The sequence below is a fragment of the Crocuta crocuta genome, unplaced genomic scaffold (assembly GCF_008692635.1).
Source record: "Crocuta crocuta isolate KB4526 unplaced genomic scaffold, BGI_CrCroc_1.0 scaffold87, whole genome shotgun sequence".
NCBI classification, from domain to species: Eukaryota; Metazoa; Chordata; class Mammalia; order Carnivora; family Hyaenidae; genus Crocuta; species Crocuta crocuta.
The window spans coordinates 568,527-586,183 of record NW_027532166.1 but is presented as its reverse complement, the minus strand read 5'-3'; the positions used below and the strand labels follow the sequence as shown (position 1 = coordinate 586,183).

Here is a 17,657-nt window from a genome sequence, read left to right as displayed (position 1 = left end):
CCTGTTGCCACAGAAAGGCTTATGTAGGAGCCTCTATCTGCTCAGGCCAGGAGGATATTCTCTGGAGACTTCTGAGCAATGGGGAGATGCTGAGAACTTGAGAATATGGGGAATATGCATATTGTTTTAATGCATTTAAATAATGATATCTGCTGGATTTCAGCTAAGAGGAGGCCTGGGAGATCCACACCCTGAATAGGCTGACCCTACCTAATTGAATGTAGCTGCCGATAAAGCGGAACTTCTACCGAGAGAGAGCATTGCTAGGTGGTTGCTATGGGGAACTCTCACATCCTTCTGAGAGGCCTCCACTGGACTGCTCTGTCCCTCTCTGTCCCCTGTACTGCTTGTGGCCACTGTCATTTGGCATTCATTATCGAGGACAGAGGCTGGGTCAGGAAAAGATGCTACAGCCAACTGCACAAGCCACCGACAGCTCAAAGTTGGTTTCAACCAGGCAGGGTGTGGGTAGCAATGGGGGCAAGCAGCCTTTAGTGGCCTGATGAGGAAGCATACCCTGCAATGCAGTGATAGCCAGTGGTCACTGGGTCTAGTCTCTGAATTCCCTGTCGCCCCTCCCCTTTTACCATAAGGCCCACCTACTAAGCCACGTGCAGATTCTCTGGCAATGGTGGGTAGCTCAGGCCAGATTCTAAGTATTCATCTTGGTCCCCATGAAGGTTTCTCTGTTTTCTCTTAGCAGGATCTGGGGCCAGCTCACCTCTCACATCCCCGTCATCACCGACTCCACCCTCTACAGCAGGTAAGTGATGGAGGCAAAGTAACCCGCTGCCATCCTCTCGCCCGGCAGGAGGAGGACCAGGGCCCTTTGTCTTCCTGCCTGGGCGCACGCGTGTCAGGGGTCAGGCAGTTCCAGCCTCCTCCAGAGAAAGCAGTGGGATTGTGAACTGGAAGAGCTGAGGGTCTAGATTTCCAAATTCAGACTTCACAGGGAGAGGAATAGTTGGTTTCAGAGGCAGTAGCCAGCCTCTGCTTCCAGCCTGCTCTCTTGCTGAAAAGCCTCACGCAGGGCTCCTCAGATGGGAGCTTGCCTCGGGACATGCTGAGCTGAACAGAACAGTTGCTCCGCTGCCCAGGCGCCATGTCCTCCCAGAGCCCTCTCCCCAGGGAGCCCAGGACAATGTCTGTGCTGTCACGGAGCAGAACTGGTGACATGCCCAGGTGTGGGAGTGACATAACCACCGAGCTTCTGATTTCCTGATAACCGTTGGTGCTCTGTTCTGCTCTGTAACACGTTTACTCATGGGAATATTTTTCCTGTGGCCTTTGTTTTGTCTTTGTGAATTAAATCAGATTACGGTGGGTTTTGTTTGAAAAATGTAGAAAGAATTTATCTTGGGGAATATTTATAAAAATAATCTCCAATTTCGTGGAATAGCCTCATGATGCCCTTTTCCTCTTTCCTTTTTGAACTAATATCTCTTTCCTGACCACTTTGCTAGCCTCCTAAACACACATTGGGATACCAGTAGTATTTCTTTTCACTTCCTAAAGGAACCAGATGTTGCAGATGTCAGAGGAGCTCGTTCTGCCATTCAGAGCTTGTCAGCTATGCATGGAAGAGTTGCTGCAGCTGTCTGAAGGGAGGGTCATTGCCTGGGCTTCATTTATGAGTTGACAGTTCCATATTCATCAAGGATTAAGGCAGCACCCAGGAGTAGTCAAGAGCATTACTCATCTGCTCTCAAATGCTTCTAATTGACCTTCTAGGAAAATGACAAGCAAGCATAAAGGGAATTGTTTGTACAGCTTACTTCTGGCTGGTGGGTCTCTCCTCTTGCTGGCTGAAGATGGTTATTGGTGGCTTGCTATGGAATGCTCTGGGCCAGGACCTGTTTTGAGGAGCCAGGTACCTGGCTCATTGGAATGATCATTCTTTTCCCTGGCTGACTTTGTCAGCAGATTTTGTAAGAAAGCCCCCAAAGATTGACCAAGGGAGAATCTAGTCTTCTCTGTCTTGTATAGGGGTGACTTATAGAAGCTTGTCAGAAATTTCTGGAGCTCCACTGCTTAGATCATGTTGAGCCATTTTCTGGAAGAAAGGATATTAATTTCATACCCCTTAGACATTTGAAGGAAATCGGAGAGAAAGAATAGTGAGAATCCATAAATCTGTTAACATACAAGGTGACTATTTAATCATACAGAACATCTACTGTGTGCATTAGGTGTGGTCCTGGGAAGTTAACTGCCAGTTCTCATTTTTAAATGCCTTGGGGAATTCTCCATCTATTTGGATTTTTTTTTTTTTTTTTTTTTTTACTGAATCCTCTGATTTACCTGTGTTTTGAATGGGAGCTATGTCATACCGTAGCAGCTTTGCATCAGACGAGGGAATTTTCAGAATGAGAGAAGTAAAAGGGGGAATTTTTGGTAATGAGGGTCAATACTGGAAAAACTTTGAGGTGAGTAGGAGCGGTAAGGGGTGGTGGATTTTGATCATACCTGTTCTGAAAGGGAGTTGTGAGGATTGAGAGGGAAAACATGTGAGGCTCCAAGCACAAAGCCTGGCACAAGTGAGAAGTTCCCAGAAAATATTGGCTCCTTCTTTCCTTGATCTCCTTTAACATTTTGTTGATGAAATTAGCGACTCAGCCCTAAAGACTGTACTCTGACCTCTGCTGGGCATTTATTGTAATGCAGCTCTTAAATATGAGAACTAGCCTTTGCCTGTCAACCCAGCATTTCTGACCTGATCAGTGAATTTATTCATTCAGTTATTCATGATGCGTTTAGTGAGAGGCTGAAATGTGCTGGGCACTGTGGTTGGCCCTGGCTTACAGGGATGAATAGACAGGGCCCTAGCTCAGGTGGAGTCACATTTCCAGGGTCCCTCAAGAGCCCCACAATGATAGACATAATTAAGCAAATGCTTTCTTTGAGGTGCAACCATGGTAATTTTTTTTTACCCAATATTTCCCCTCCTTCAATAGAGTCTCCCCCTGAAAATCTAGTCCTCTAGCAAGCAAGCAGCATTCCAAACTTCCGTTCTGTGCGAGGCATGCGGGAGCCACAAGCATGTAGTAGCTCCATGCTACTGTGCCCATGGCTGGTGCGCGGTAAATCCTTGTTTGGATTTGCTTGGGCTTGCTCTGCCTTTAGGGCCTCTGCTTGGTGAGAGCAGACCCCTAGCCGAGGGGTGGCATCTTCTGTCTGGTCAGCCCCCTACTTAGACCAGCCTCACCTTCCAGGACAGGAGGCCAGCCTTCTCCAGTGGGCTCATCTTTCTCGCCTCTCTGCATGCTGGCTATCTTCTTGCTGGAATCACATGTACTCCAATTTATGGCTTTACTAATGTAGTAGTGGTTAAAAAAAAAAAAGGTGTGCTTATCACGGAACCAAGTCAAGAATAGGTCTTCTAGCTTTATGATCAAATTCACTTTTTTCAAGAAAGGAAGGAAAAATCTTCACTTTCAAGGTAGTATTAGAAAATATTCTTGCTCAAGGTAGTATCTCAAAACACAGCTCAATCTGGGAGCCCCTTGGGAACTATACCGCGGGCCAGGGAACCTAAACTCAAGGACGAACACTTGCTAGTTCTGGGACCGTGGACCAGACTGTTGGCCTCCCTGTGCTTCAGGTGTTCCCGTGTGTCAGTGAGGATAATAGCAGTACCTGCCTATGGGAGTTATTACAAGGATTTCCTGTGTGTGGGGTTGGAACAACACCAGGCGTATAATAAGCCCTCGGTACACTGTTCCTTACTGGGAGGCCTTGGATGAGTCACTTTCCATGTCCAGGTATCGTTTACCTCCTCTGTCAAAGGTGAAAAAGGGGAATTAAGAAGAGACCATCTCACAGTCCCTTCTAATCAAGCATAGTATAAATCCACCGGGGATCCTATTTGCTCAAGAAGTCAGCGTAGGCAAGTTCAGTTAGACCACGTTGCCTTCCTTTCTGAAAGGATCATGTTAAGCACATTTGTGACAACTTAGGGTATTCTTAAGCCCTGTTACTTTTAGTATGGGGCAGAAGTGACAGATGTTTCTAAGTGAAGGGGTGTCACCCTCATGAGCTCTTTCCAGCAATTGTGTAAGTGTAGGGCCTCTCCCATTTCTTACTGCACCTCCCTGCCAGGGAGCCTCTTGAGAAATGTGTCCCTGAGTTTGGTGGTGACTCCATTGGGAGGGGTGGGATTCTCTAAAACTCCCGTGCTGGATCCTTATATTTTCAGTGAGAACATTCCTTTCTTTTCTGCTAAAGGTTATGCTCCCTACTTCTGGACAGTTACTCTTTCAAGAGCTTTAAAATTCATTATCCTGACTTTTTTCATGATAAATATCATCAACTCATGTTTACACTCTGTATTCATAGAAATGAGTGAGTGGTTTAGGAGATCCCAATCTCTACACACAGGTTTGGGAAAGTTAATAAATAAAGCAGGAGACCCTACATTACTGTTGCTTGTAATAATCATATCTAACATATTATAGGCACTTATTTTGTGCTAGGCACCGTTCTAAGTGACTTACAAAACAGCCGTTTTTTTATTTAATCCTCACAAATACCTTCCTATCCAATGAAGAGTAGTCTTTACTGTAGCTCCGTTTTAAAGACACAGAAGCAGAGGCTCTAGTGAGGTAACAGACTTTGACCAAGGTCACACAAGTGGGGGTGCTACAGCCAGAATATGAACTTGCTTCTGTCTTTGCTCTTTTACCCCCCACCAGTTTTCATCAGGTGTCTGTTTTCTTGGGTGTGCTGCAGGGTGTGTGCTATTAAATACTGACTGGTGGTAGGAAAGGACCCCTGAAAGTGGAGTTGGAAAACCGTAGGCGTGGGTCTACCACTTCCCAACTGTGACTTTGGACAAGTAATTTCCAGTCTTTGAAGATGTCTTTTAAAGGAATTCCTGGTCTGTATTAGGGAATGTGCAAAAACAAAGCTTTTTAAGCAGTAAAGTACTGCCAAGCCGAAGCTATAAATGCCCTGCAAGAGAATTCTAGCCCTTCTTACTTGCAGCTTGTAATTTAAAGCAATAATTTTGAAGAGAGAGCCAGCAATTTATAGAAAACTCAGTGTGTAAGAAGGAATGGAGAGGGAGAAGCTTAATATCTGGAGATCTGGAGGAGGGAAAGCAGAGCCTTATGGGCACAGAGTGACCAGAAGCTTGAATAATAGGAAGGATGGTGAAGAATAAATAAGGCACAAAAAAGAGATATATTTATTTAGACTGTTTGAGTTTCCAGAATTTGTCTAGCCAGGTCAAAGTCTGAAACCCAGTCTAGGCTCAGAATCCATGTCTCTGACCATAAGATTTGCCCCTTTTTCTAAAGACCTGCGCATACACACAGCAGTTGCCATCTTTGGGATGAAGAGTATGCTGGCTCTGCTCTCCCATTCTCTTACAGCCTCCACCCCCACTTACAAGCCCTGTAAGCTCCTCCCTTGAGCCCTGGGCTGGTTCCGGTGCAGGTGGCACAGGGCAACGTCCCCGGCATCCTCCCAGAGCTGTCCCACACAAGTGGTCCGAGGGGTCCGTCCACCCAGCCCCTCATGGGCCTCACGTCTCCGCGCCTCCCCAGACAAAGGGATTTTCTTCTGGGCAGGAGGGCCCACTGGTTCATCAGGAACTCTGGGGTTCGCTGTCAGGGAAAGCATTATCCTGCACATTTCACCTGGAATCTAGTCAGTTAAAAGGAAAACAAGAACAGCGTTCACCTTGCTTTTTTTCTTTTTAATGGTTTTGTAGCTCTGAGTAAGCAAATGCCACTCACTGACCAATTCAGCCTCTAGAGCCCAGCGGCCTTCGGGGAGGGGCCTCTCATCCCTGCCCCAGGGCCCACCTTAGACCTTCCCTGTGCTCCCGCTCTTCCCAACTTTATTAAAAGACAGGTCTCCGTTTTAGACTATAGAAGGCCCGATTGGAAAAAAATGATAGACTTCTTGATAAGCTGTCCTTATTTAGCAGTAGAACTAATCACATTTCTAGTACCCATTCCACTTGCGGGGCGGGGGGGGAGGTGGGGGTGAAACCTTCATAGGTCTTCTGAAGTGATTGTTGTACTTGTAAATGAAAATAGCACCTAAATGGCTCAGAAAAACAGAAAAAAAGAGTACGAAGAGGAAAAGGACTCTCTGGTTACTCTGTTAGCATGTTTGCCATGTTCTAAAAGAGTCACAATCTTGCTTACAAACTAGTACATTTTGCAGTTAAATATAGCCTCGTTTGGCAGTGAGAATAATCAGCATGTGATTCAGACTAATATTTTACTGTCTCTTACTATTTGATTAAATGACACTAAAATCTGAATAATGACTTGTGTCCCTCTCTCTCCCCCTCTCTCTCTGTCTCTGTCTTTGCTGTTTTCAGTAGAGCATGCACCATTTTGAACGTGAATTTTCGGTAAAGTAAGCTATACTGATTTCTCTAACTTTAAAGATGCTCTGTTTCTGGATATGAAATGGGACCCAGTGCATCTAGATCACTGAAGTGATGAACAAATGGGAAAGCAGATTCGAGATTATTTCCTTCTCTGAATGTTTAAATGAAATACAGCATCTTTAAAAAGCACCCAAGTGACTTCATTATTCATTTCATTTTTGCACTGACCTTCAAAATCTTCATTTCCTCTCTGATGATAGATTTAAAATGCAGCCCTAAAATCTAAAAATCAACCGCATGGTGTTTTGGTATAGTTTAATTTTGGAAAGCAGGGTCCCGAAGGCCTTGTACAGTAAAAATATTGGTTCCTTATCACCCTGAGGAAGGGAAAGAGTGTTAGCTGGTTGAATTCTTGGTTACAGAAAGATAACTCACTGACTTTTATAACTGGCAGTAGGGAAAACGGTTCCCTTTTAAGCATCCCTAATAATTCCTGAGTTGAGACGTGAGTGCAGCCTCCTCATCGATCTGAGGCCGTGGCTAAGAGCTGGGGGCTGCCTCTTTCCAGGGCATCAGTGCTGTCTTTTCCCTCCGAGGGTAGCCAGCAGGTCTGGTGTCAGTCTGGTGTTGGTCTGCTGGCCACGTGGCCTCCCTGCTTCTATTCGTGGACCACCGAGGAATTCAGACCTACAAAGACCTGTAGACTGCCCACTGCTAAAACTGGCCCCAAAGAAAGGGGACCCCCAGGCGACCTTTCCACAAGGCTGGCGAGGAGGTTTCTGGCAAGGCATTCCTCCCTAGATCTAACATATGCTCTTCCTGCAATGGTCCCTGGCCTGTTCCAGGGCCTCTGCTGGATTGCCGGGTTCCCATTAGTTTGGTGGATAGGATTCTGCGGGGGGATGGAGTTAGAGTAGTTGGCTTTTGGGTTTTTTGCCCAAGAGTAGGTAAGGTGGGAGATAACTGGGTATAATTATAGACCAGTTGTTTTGGAGCATCCCTCATCTGGGTTTTTGCAGGCCAGAATTTTTCAAAGCTCGGTGAATTCAGTTAGCAACCAATCTAACATGGAATCTGCCTGGGCTTGTCTATGGTCTGGGGTAAAGGCTACCAGATACCTCGTGGTGGGGAGGAGCTCTTTCACATTTGAGGAGTCAGTGGCATTCAGGTATTAGGCAGTTGTTCCCAGGTTTGCCACAGGCCAAATAGCCAGCTCTGAATTTGGCCCTTATTAAGACTACTAATTGTTAGAATATGTTAGAGCTTAAGCCCCTACAAACCTTTAAAAGAAGCTTGTGGACTATAAAGAAGGCAAAAAGGAAACGCCAGAATCCCCTGGTGGGGCCTGTAGTCAGAGACTGAGTCCTCGGTCTGTGTTCCTGCTTCCTCCACTGTTGGCCTTCTGACTCCCAGACCTCCTCCCCACTTTCCGAGTGTTCTGGGCTGGCAGGTTGAGGTCTGGCCTTGTCCTGATTGTACACATCAAGATCTCCCCTGGCTGCTGCAGCCCCGTGAAGAAAAGTGGGCCTCGTGGGACATCAGGCCCTTTGGTACTGGTCTGGCCCTCCTTGACCCTGCTCTTTACCCTTGGATGAGCAGGTCATTTGCTTTACAAGCACAGGTTAGTCTGTGGCACTTGGGACTCTGTATTTATGTTACCTACATATTCAGAGAGATTCATTTAAAGCCCTAAGAATCTCAGCCTTTCCTTGGCAAATGAAGATCCATGTACTGAACATCTCCCCCAACTCCCAAACTCTGAGGTAGTGAATTTGCACTTCTAACTTTGAGTGTCTCATGATGAAGCCAAAGTCAAGGGTTGGCTCCTTGTGAAGACCAGGCAGATTTGTTCTGTGCTAAGAGGCAACCCATATCCGAGTCCAGCTGTTGAGGCCTGCCTTTAGCCTCCCAGAATGCCGAGCTAGAGGGGTAACTGGTCTCTGGATGGCTAGCTCTATGCCTTTAGCAGAACACAAGTGCCGTTGCGGCCCAGAGCCTGCCTTCTTTCTTGTAACCTGCAGTGACTCTTCTCCAGGGTCAAAGCACAAAGCCGGCAGGCAGAAACCCTGGAGCTCCTTTTGGTGCACCTCAGGCCTGAATGTCAAGTCTAGACTCTGCTGCCCTTTGCTGGTCATTGGGTAGTGCTGGGGGGGTACTGGCACCCCCTAACTCCTCCAGGCTCTCTCAGGGCTGCAGTTGAGTTCCAAGAGCCTTCAGAGACCGTTTCCTCTCCTCCTGGTATTTCATCGGCCACTATCCTAACACCTCCTAAAGAGGAATGCTTCTGTCACACACTCTCGCTGCTCTTTTCACCTCAGCAGTCATTTGTGCCTTTAAAGTCCTTTTTATCTTTGTAACCCTGTAACATAAACCTGGGAACATTTGTCCACAATCCACCCTGGTGGAGCACATAACTTCATTCATTATTTGTTACTGTATGGAACCAAGGAGAATTACATTTTGTTCATTTGTCTGTATTTCATGTTTATTCTGTTTATTCATATTGCTGTACTTTTCATTATTTGAGAATTCTAAGATTGCAGAGCATGAATGTGTGTATCTGTGTGATTCTTTTAATTTCAGCTGCCTTAGGTTTGGGTAAAAGATATAAGGAAGGTAAGTGGTTTTCTATGAAATACAAGACGTTAACTGTTATGTGTCACATTTGGTAAAAAGGATGCTCTTAACCAAGTATTTTCTTGGTGATCCTGAACCACTCATCCATATAAACTCAAGTGGCAATTGGTATATTTGTTTCCATCAGAGCTCAGTAGCAGTTTAGGCAGGAAGACTACCTCACAGAATGTCTGGCTGGTGTAGCCCTAGGAGGGGCTGAATGTAGGGCTAGCAAAAGACAGTGAAGCCACAGAGAACTGCAAGGGTCACAGGAAATGAGCAACCAACTCTGTGGCACAATCAAGTTCTTTAAGGAAGGTCTTTTGCTGTACTCAGTTTTTATTTCGTCCTAGGAGAATCATTCATTCATTGATTCAAAACCATAAACTTCCAACTGCCAAAATGTTCGTGTGCCTGGAAGCTGAGGGGAAGTTTCAGATATGCTTCCTGCTTCCTTCTCCTTGCCCACTCGGATAGAGTCTTTCCTGCTGCTTCAGCAAAGATGTAGGGCGAGTGCAGCTCCATCCTGGTCCTGGATTAGGCCACGGTGGAAAGGGCGCTGAGGAAGACTCCTCCCTGAGTATACCATTGCCAGGGAGAGAGCCCTCTGCCCCCTGCTTTGCACTGTTAACAGTGACTAGCATTTCATATTTCTTTAACGCAGCCTAATAGGAAATGACTATTGGAGACAGACGGCCCTGGGGAGCCCATAACCCAGCAGGCACTGGTTCCTGGCTGGGAATCCAGAGTGGTTTGTCATTTTACATTAAATCGCATCCTTCAACAATTCTGTGTGTTGGCACAGCTCAACAAATGTTGATCCTTTATTAGTCAGTGATATTCAGGTAGCCCAACTTTGTGCATACAAATGTCTGTCTTTACTTGCTAGCTCAGAGGTTGTGCTGCCCAGGATCTGGCTAAAGTAGATGATGGAACTTTTCTCTTGGGACCATTGCTAGAATTTGGGAATGGAGTTAGAGCCACATCTTCCCAGAGAGAATGTCACTATGCAGAGTTTCATATAATCTGTGATATTTCTTCAGTCTTTTCCTACACGACGATTACTGGGAGAAACAGCAACTTTAATTAATTCCCCTTTGATGCCTCTAGCTTTCTTGTTCGGTGTTTGAAAAAACAAACAAACAAACATACAGTATTGGGTAATCTTGGTCCCTCTGAGGGAAAACATTTGCAGTCTCCTCAAAGTCTGGTGCACCCAGGACCCGGCAGTCACCTGTGTGCAGGGCATTTGGAGCTGATACTGACTGCGTGCTCTCTCCTCCATAGGGATGTCCGCATTACCTCCTCCGCCTCCGCCTCCACCACCAGCAGCTCCCTTGCTTCCTGCAAGCACAGAGGCGCCTACACAGCTCCCGCCCCAGGCTGTGAACGGTGTGAGCCGAGGGGCCTTACTCAGCTCCATCCAGAATTTCCAAAAGGGAACTTTGAGGAAAGCCGAAACCTGTGATCACAGTGCTCCTAAGATCGGCTGAACTTCGTGTTTACACTTGGAGGGAAAAGTTCTTGGTTTTTTCCTCCCACCTCCACCCCCTAAAGTACTCTTTCCGGATGAACAATTGCTGAGCCAGTAAAGCCACATACTGTTTTGCAGATGCTCATTTAAGAGGCTTCTCAAGAGGGAAATATCCAAGTAGAATAAAGTCAGGCTGGCGTTTCTGCCTTAAGAAATAATTCGCTCCTTTATTACCATTTTAAAGGAGTCTTGTTCATCCTCTAATGGGCATCTTTTGGGGGAAGCAGCATATTGGAGTCAACATTTTCACCAACTGAAGGAAACAGGAAAACAATGACAATATTCACTCCCAGCAGTGAATGACCTTTGTGTTGCAATCCCTCCCATGCCATCAGACAGCCCCCAGAAATGTTCCTCTCATAGTTCATTTCTCTCTATAAAGCGTTTCCTGGTTATTTCTTAGATAACTCCCGTTCTTGCTACCTTATTTCCTCTTAGACATTAACACTGTAGTCCACAGCGTAGTTACATTAAGGAGTCAGAGAAGCAACTGAGTTCATTTTCCACTCAAATAGACGGGGCCAAGTCAAGTCTGTAACATTCTCTAGGGTTCTAACAAACAGGAATACCGCTGTGGTTACAGAACTCAGGGCTGCTAAGGCAACCACTCTAGACTCACAATTCCTTTGAGTTTGAGTGCATTGAACAGACAGAAGATGTTAACATCAGAAAAAGCTCTTGCCAATTAGAGGACCTTCCTAATCCTCAGCAATAAAGTCAAGTTTGTGGGTGGGGGGGGAGGGGGACTACTATTACAACAAAAGTAAATTTGGCATCAATAGAAATCAGTTCTGATTTTTGGAAGATTTGTCCAGATATATCACCTTTTTAATGTTACTCATTTATTAGATCCTTTATCCTACGATTTGCTTAAACCCTTAAATAAATTGCACTTTAAAGGATTATAAGTAATCCATTTAAAAATTCAAATACACACATCAGTGTTGGTTACTATGCAGAGAGAATGTCATTGTGTATAGTTTCATTTAATCTGTGATAAATGTTCAGCTGTATTTTTTATTAAAATAAACCATGTCAAGAAAATGTGTTGTCTGTAGCTTGGCTAGATATTGTCAGTGGGAATTTTTTGTGGGAGCTTTTAGAAACATGAAGAATAGATCCACATAGTTTTCTAGTTTCCTTCCCACCCATCCTGTCTTTTGTGTCCTGTTTTTCCTCTTAATTACTAAAAGCTAACAATCCTGTCTTGCTATTTAAATTAGACACCACTTGTATGTTTCTAGAACTAATTTAAACCTGTCTTTTCTGTCTCAACTTCTAAAGAGGACAGTAGATGGCAGAATGTCTGGTTTTTGGAAATGGGAAGAATGACATGAATTTTGGTTTCATTTTGATGGGAACCGTAATAGAACTGGGCATTTGAAGACTCTGTGGACAAATTCCTGTTCGAAGTGTGACGGCAGTTTAGGGATTAGCATCGCTAATTTCTTACGAGAATTTTAAGACTCCTCCCGTCCCCCATTTATTACTTCAAGAGTATAAAAATATAATTAGTCATAGTTAGGAATTCCTTTATTCCTTATCAAAACAATCTAACAGTAAATGTAGATAATATGCTTTTATTTTTACATATAAGTTGTCATTTTTGGATACATCTTTCAGCAGAACTCTGCCACATTCATACCTTGTCCCTGTGAGAGGATAAAATTTTACAGTGGCCTTATTCAAGGAACATGGTAATTGTAACAGACAAAACAAAAAACACCCCATGAAGTCTAGAGCAGGAGAGGAAAATTTTTCCAGATACAAGCATATTTAAACTTCTTCCAAGTACAAAAACAGCTGTATTGTTCCTTTAGACATAACTTTATGAATCATCAGGTCTTACAGTATAATCCAGGTAAAGTATCAGCACGTACTTCAGTAAATCCCAAAGACTTGAAACTCAAGTCCAAACTAGATATTTAATGTTTTCTTTATTGCAAATATGATGTCTTTAACCTGAGGTACCGAGTTGTCTTCTAGAATCTTTGCATAAGGCATAGGGACATCAGCACCAGTGACACGAACTGCAGGGGCATCCAGGAAATTGAATGCAGGGCCTACGAGAGAAGGACGCTCAACTGAGAGAGGCAAGAAAAGCCACTGAGGACCAACCCCTTCGCACAGGAGGTATGGCTCTCCAAAGAGAAAATCTAAAGGAACACTAACAACGGGGATGGTTTCTGGCTTTGTTTTTTTTTTAAGCATTCACCCAAAGGAAAAAATGCCAAGGTGACAAGTTGAAAGTTGAGACATTTGACCACCCCTAGCTTCTGATCTCTATCCAGTATCCAAGTACGCACTTAACTATTCTAGTCAATAGCTAGACTATTCTAGAACCAGTTGCTCTGAAGTACCTTCCATGATCCTGGCACAAATTTCAGCTCCTACTCCAAACTGTGGCCAGCCTCCTTCCACAGTTATGAGATGATTGGTCTTCATGACACTGGCTTCTATTGTTTCAATGTCCATTGGTCTGATGGTTCGCATATTTATCACCTAAACAAATATAACAAATATAACAGACATGCCTTACAGAACCACAGACGCAGTCTCACCCCCATAATAGCACTCCCTGCCTGGTTTCCTGTTAATGTCGGTGGCATCTAGGGAAATCTAATTTGCCTATTCAAGAGCAAAATGGTAAAAAGAAATTGTAATTAAAACACAAGTCTTTCTCTCTACCACAAGTAGCTCTGTTAACGTAAGAATTTACTTACCCTCAGAGCACCTGGGTGGCTCAGTCCATTAAGCCTCCGACTCTTGATTTCAGTTCATGGCAAGATCTGGCGGTTTGTGAGTTTGAACCCCGCGACGGGCCACCGCTAACCAGGCAGACCCTGTTTGGGATTCTCTCTTTTTCTCCCTCTCTGCCCCTACCCCCGTGCTCTCTCTCTCACACAAAATAAATAAACTTTAAAAAAAAGAAAAGAATTATTCTCCTGGGCTTTAACTTCCTTCTCATCAAAACAACTAATAACTAACAATGGACTGCTCACCCATGTGCCAGGCGCCACACTGATTCCCACAACCTCCCTGATGGGGCAGTAAATGTGTTCTCAGTTTACCACTGACGGGACTGAGATTCAGGGTATGTATCTTGCTCAAGTAGAACTAGCAAGTGGTAGGTCCTGTCTATGAACAGGTTAGACACTGATTTCTAAGTTTCCCCTTCTCCCAACCTCCAGCTCCAATGCTGGCTCCCAAAAGAGAGCGCTTCAGAGAAAGCTCTCTTGAAAGCTTGAGAAAGCAGGTACTATTCTAAAAGATCCAACCTATGTGGTAAAAAGCTAGGTATCTGAAAAACAAGCGGGTTCCCAGCTTAAGCAGAGGCAGAACTGAGTGACAAATCAAGATTTTTACACTTGGGGAGTTGGAGTTCTGTAGCAGGTTAACGAGTTCTGGGTCTTAAAAGGAAACTTTCCAATTCTTTAAGAATAGATGAAATGTCCACATACCTCACATTCAATTCCCTCTTTGGATAGCACCATTGCAGCTTCTAAGCAGTGGCCCACGGGTCTTGAATGGGAAACTAAGGTTATGTGTGTCCCTGAAACAGAGCGGTCACAGATCAGAGGCCGGTTGGCACTAAAGCTGCCGTACTGCTCCATGGCCACTGTGGCTCCTGTTCGCTTGTCAGATATTCAGCTCCACTCCATTCCAGTGGGATGAGGAAGGTGGCGTTCCCTAGAGATGACATACAAATCTACTGGGCTGAGATTTAGGAACGCACAAGTGTATGAGCAACTCATGACACATTCTTAACTTGAACTCATCCTGTAATTTCCTAATCAAAGTAAAGGGCAGTAACTTCAAGACTGAATCTGGATTACAAATAATGTTTAAAGGTACCAAGTTCTCTTACCTTGCCTTTCTATTTTGGCTTTTCCAATGGGAATCAGAAAATCTTTTGACTGAGCTTCTGAGGAAAATTCAAAAGGAACCCCATACATCAGCTCATTCTCTAGCACCACCACTGCAAAATATAAAAAAAAAATTTTTTTTTTTGAGAGAAAGCACAAGAAAGGACAGAGAAAATGGAACAATCTTTTTTTTTAAGTTTATTTTGAGAGAGAGAGAGCACTTGTGTATAGGGGAGGGGTAGAGAGAGAGGGAGAGAGAGAATCCCAAGCAGGCTCCATGCTTTCAGTGCAAAGCCCAATGCAGGGCTCAATCCCTCAAACCATGAGATCATGACCTGAGGCAAAATCAAGAGTTGGACACTCAACCACTCAAATGAATGAGCCACCAAGTACCACGCAAAATATAAATATTTAACAAAAGTAACTACATGACTAAACGTATATTCCACACTAACAGTCATTATGTGAAAAGTTTCACTGTGCTGATTAGGAGGCCTCATATCTATCATGTCCAGTAGCCTCGAATGGATGGTTTAGATACCGGCCTTTACATAGTCTGGTCAATCCTAATTTTATCTGTTGCAGTTAAACCAGTGTTGTAGGTACCTAACTGGCTCCTTTATAGTAGGAAAACAAAAATAAAACAACTTTTAAAAACTGTGTTTATTGTCTCTGTAAATCATTAACATTTTATATTATCTTTAATGGTTCCTTCCAGGCAAAGATTTCAATTTAGTTCTTTAATGTTCAAAAGAGACCCAAGGGTCACTCTACTAACCTGGATTGTTATCCCGAATGGCTGATTTAATAAGTCCTTTGGCATCCTCTGAATTCCAGGGGCTGACCACTTTTAAGCCTGGGCAGTGCCCATACCAGGCAGCAAAGCACTGTGAGTGTTGGGCAGCCACGCCTGCTGAGGCACCATTGGGCCCCCTGAAGACTATGGGCACAGACTGAAGGCCCCCTGACATGTAGTAGGTCTTGGCAGCTGAGTTTATAACCTGGTCAATGGCTTGCATAGAGAAATTGAAGGTCATAAATTCACAAATGGGCCTCAACCCAGCCTGTCAAATCAAGAACAAAGATCTTAAAAAAATGAGAAACAGCAATAAAGAGTGGCAATCACTCCAAAATTCAAACAATGTTTTTAAAAGGTCCTGTTAAATTTCTTTGGATGAGATTCATAGAGAGAATTACATACCATGGCTGCACCCACGGCAATTCCAGCAAAGCCCATCTATAAGTAAAACACAAACACAAGCGAAAACCCGTAAAAATTATAACAGTGGACACCACAACAGACACACCACTGAAAGGTCTGCTTCCTAATGGAAGCCTTACCTCAGATATGGGAGTGTCGATGATCCTCTTATCTCCATATTTCTTCCACAGGCCTCGACTAACCTAAAATTACAGATTGATTTCATTACTTTTTAAGTGTATCTGGGAGCAAAAGGCTACCTTTTTGTATCGATTTCAGGTATCCTGTTTACCTTATATGCCCCATCATACTGGGCAACTTCTTCCCCAAGCAGAAATACCTTCTCATCTCTTTCCAGCTCCTCATCCATACCTTGGTTTATAGCTTCACGAACTGTCACCTGTCACAGGTATGGGAGAAACAGTCAATAAACTATAGGATTATTTCGGATACGATTGAGATTCTTTCCTTTTATAATTATATAGGTTGTGTACAGCAGAGAATATGGAAACTATCACTAACAGGCTTCTCTTTAAAACTTAAAAAAATTCCTGGGATGTCTGGGTGGCTCAGTTGGGTTAGGCATCAGATTTCAGCTCAGGTCATGATCTCGAGGTCTGTGAATTCAAGCACTGCATCAGGCTTTGTGCTGACAGCTCAGAGCCTGGAGTCTGCTTTGGATTCTGTGTTTCATTCTCTCTCTGCCCCTCCCCCACTTGTGCTCTGTCTCTTCTCTCTCTCTCTCTGAAAAATGAATAAACATTAAAAAAGTTTTTTTTAAATAAAAGAATTTCAAAAAGTTCTAAAAATCTGTTTGCTGGCCAGACCAGCTCATAGGTAGTTTCCTAAGTAGAAAATATACTGGGTTATTTTATTGTTCACGCTTGGTGTAGTGTGGGGCAGAGAATTGTTAAGGAAGCCTAGATAAAACTATGTTTTCAGCACTCACTAGGTGCCAGGCACTTCCAAACACTACCTTCAAAGTCTACAAGTTATTTTAATTGACAGACTGGTAGAATCCTTTAGTAAAAAAAAGGGGGTGGGGAATCCTTCAAAGAGGAATGATCCAATAATTCCACTTTTAGATATATACTCAAAAGAAAAACAAAAGCAGGGACTCAGATACTTGCACACCAAAGTTCTTAGCAGTGTTATTCACAAATCTAAAAGGTGAAAACACCCACATATCCATCAACTGATGACTGGATAAACAAGATGTGGTATATGCATAAGATGGAATATTATTCAGCCTTAAAAAAGAAATGAAATTCTGACATGTGCTACAACTTGGATGAACCTTGAAAATACCATGCTAAGTGAAATAAACCAGACATAAAAGGACAACCATTGTATGATTCTCCTGATAGGAGGTACCTAAAATAGACAAATTCACAAAACACAAAAAGTGCAACAGAGGTTACCAGGAGCTAGGGGGAGATGGGAAATTAGTGTTTAAGAGGTACAGAGTTTGTGACGATGATAAAGTTCTAAACGTGGATGGTAGTGATGGTCTCACAACATAGTAAATGAATTTTGTGCTGCTGAATATACACTTTAAAATGGTACCTTTGGTTATGTATATTTTATTACAATAAAACATTTAAAAGGGGAGGGGGTGAAGGAAGAAGCGTCTAGTTTACTCAGATCGCCCACAGATTCCAAAGAGCCTGGAGTGACATGCTGGTGTGTTTGGCGATGGGTCACAACACAGGCACCACGAGTCCCACGCCGGACGTGTGAATCCACAGACCACGGTGCCCGCTGCCGCCCCCGCTCTCTGCACAGCGTAGGCGGGTCCCCGGTCTCCGTCCCGAGATTGAGGGGTCCCCTCCTCCCCCAGCTAGCGTCCAGGCGACTTACTTGCAGCGCCGCCGGCACCGTTCGGTGGAAGCGCCTCCTCAGCAGCCCGGAGACCTGGAAGGGAGAGAGCACACGCTGAGAGGGGGCGCAAGGTGGGCAAGAATCGCGCGGAGGCACGCGTGCCGCAGCCTACCTGTTCAAGCGGTCTCCGCACCAGCCCAGACACCGCCGCCATCTTGACCGTGTCCTCTAGCCGCCGCCAAATGACAACACAGCGGGGCCGCTGTCGTGCCA

General features: G+C 44.4%; 2 protein-coding genes across 8 annotated transcripts in view; one reads left to right on the top strand and one right to left on the bottom strand.

The window, feature by feature from the left end:
- PXK (PX domain containing serine/threonine kinase like) overlaps positions 1-11,540 on the top strand; it is a 49,895-nt gene extending 38,355 nt beyond the window's left edge. Inside the window, exons 16-18 of one of the 7 annotated variants that reach the window (XM_077776777.1) lie at positions 704-763; positions 8,930-8,966; positions 10,250-11,540. In XM_077776777.1, the coding sequence (XP_077632903.1) occupies positions 704-763; positions 8,930-8,966; positions 10,250-10,430 (278 nt within the window). In that variant the 3' untranslated portion in view covers positions 10,431-11,540. Of the gene's footprint in view, positions 1-700; positions 764-6,334; positions 6,373-8,929; positions 8,967-10,249 lie in introns of all 7 variants that reach the window. The other 6 variants (XM_077776770.1, XM_077776776.1, XM_077776774.1 and 3 more) reach the window with 6 other exon arrangements.
- Positions 11,541-12,011: 471 nt separating this feature from the next.
- Positions 12,012-17,644, bottom strand: PDHB (pyruvate dehydrogenase E1 subunit beta). Its single transcript, XM_077776712.1, has 10 exons — positions 17,557-17,644; positions 17,424-17,477; positions 15,856-15,963; positions 15,704-15,766; positions 15,564-15,599; positions 15,141-15,426; positions 14,365-14,475; positions 13,958-14,049; positions 12,857-12,998; positions 12,012-12,559 (listed from the first exon to the last, which is right to left on the bottom strand). The coding sequence occupies exons 1-10, from the start codon at positions 17,596-17,598 to the stop codon at positions 12,414-12,416; spliced, it is 1,080 nt and encodes a 359-aa protein (XP_077632838.1). The 5' UTR covers positions 17,599-17,644; the 3' UTR covers positions 12,012-12,413.
- Between the last annotated feature and the right edge of the window lie 13 nt (positions 17,645-17,657).

Bases quoted from the DNA above. Each gene is read 5' to 3' on its own strand.
- PDHB (XM_077776712.1), bottom strand. From the start codon at position 17,598: ATGGCGGCGGTGTCTGGGCTGGTGCGGAGACCGCTTGAACAG. The intron at 15,600-15,703 runs GTAAGGCTTCCA...TTTTACTTATAG, and splicing joins TCGACACTCCCATATCTGAG to ATGGGCTTTGCTGGAATTGC. The intron at 12,560-12,856 runs GTACTTCAGAGC...CTTCTCTCGTAG, and splicing joins TTGTGCCAGGATCATGGAAG to GCCCTGCATTCAATTTCCTG.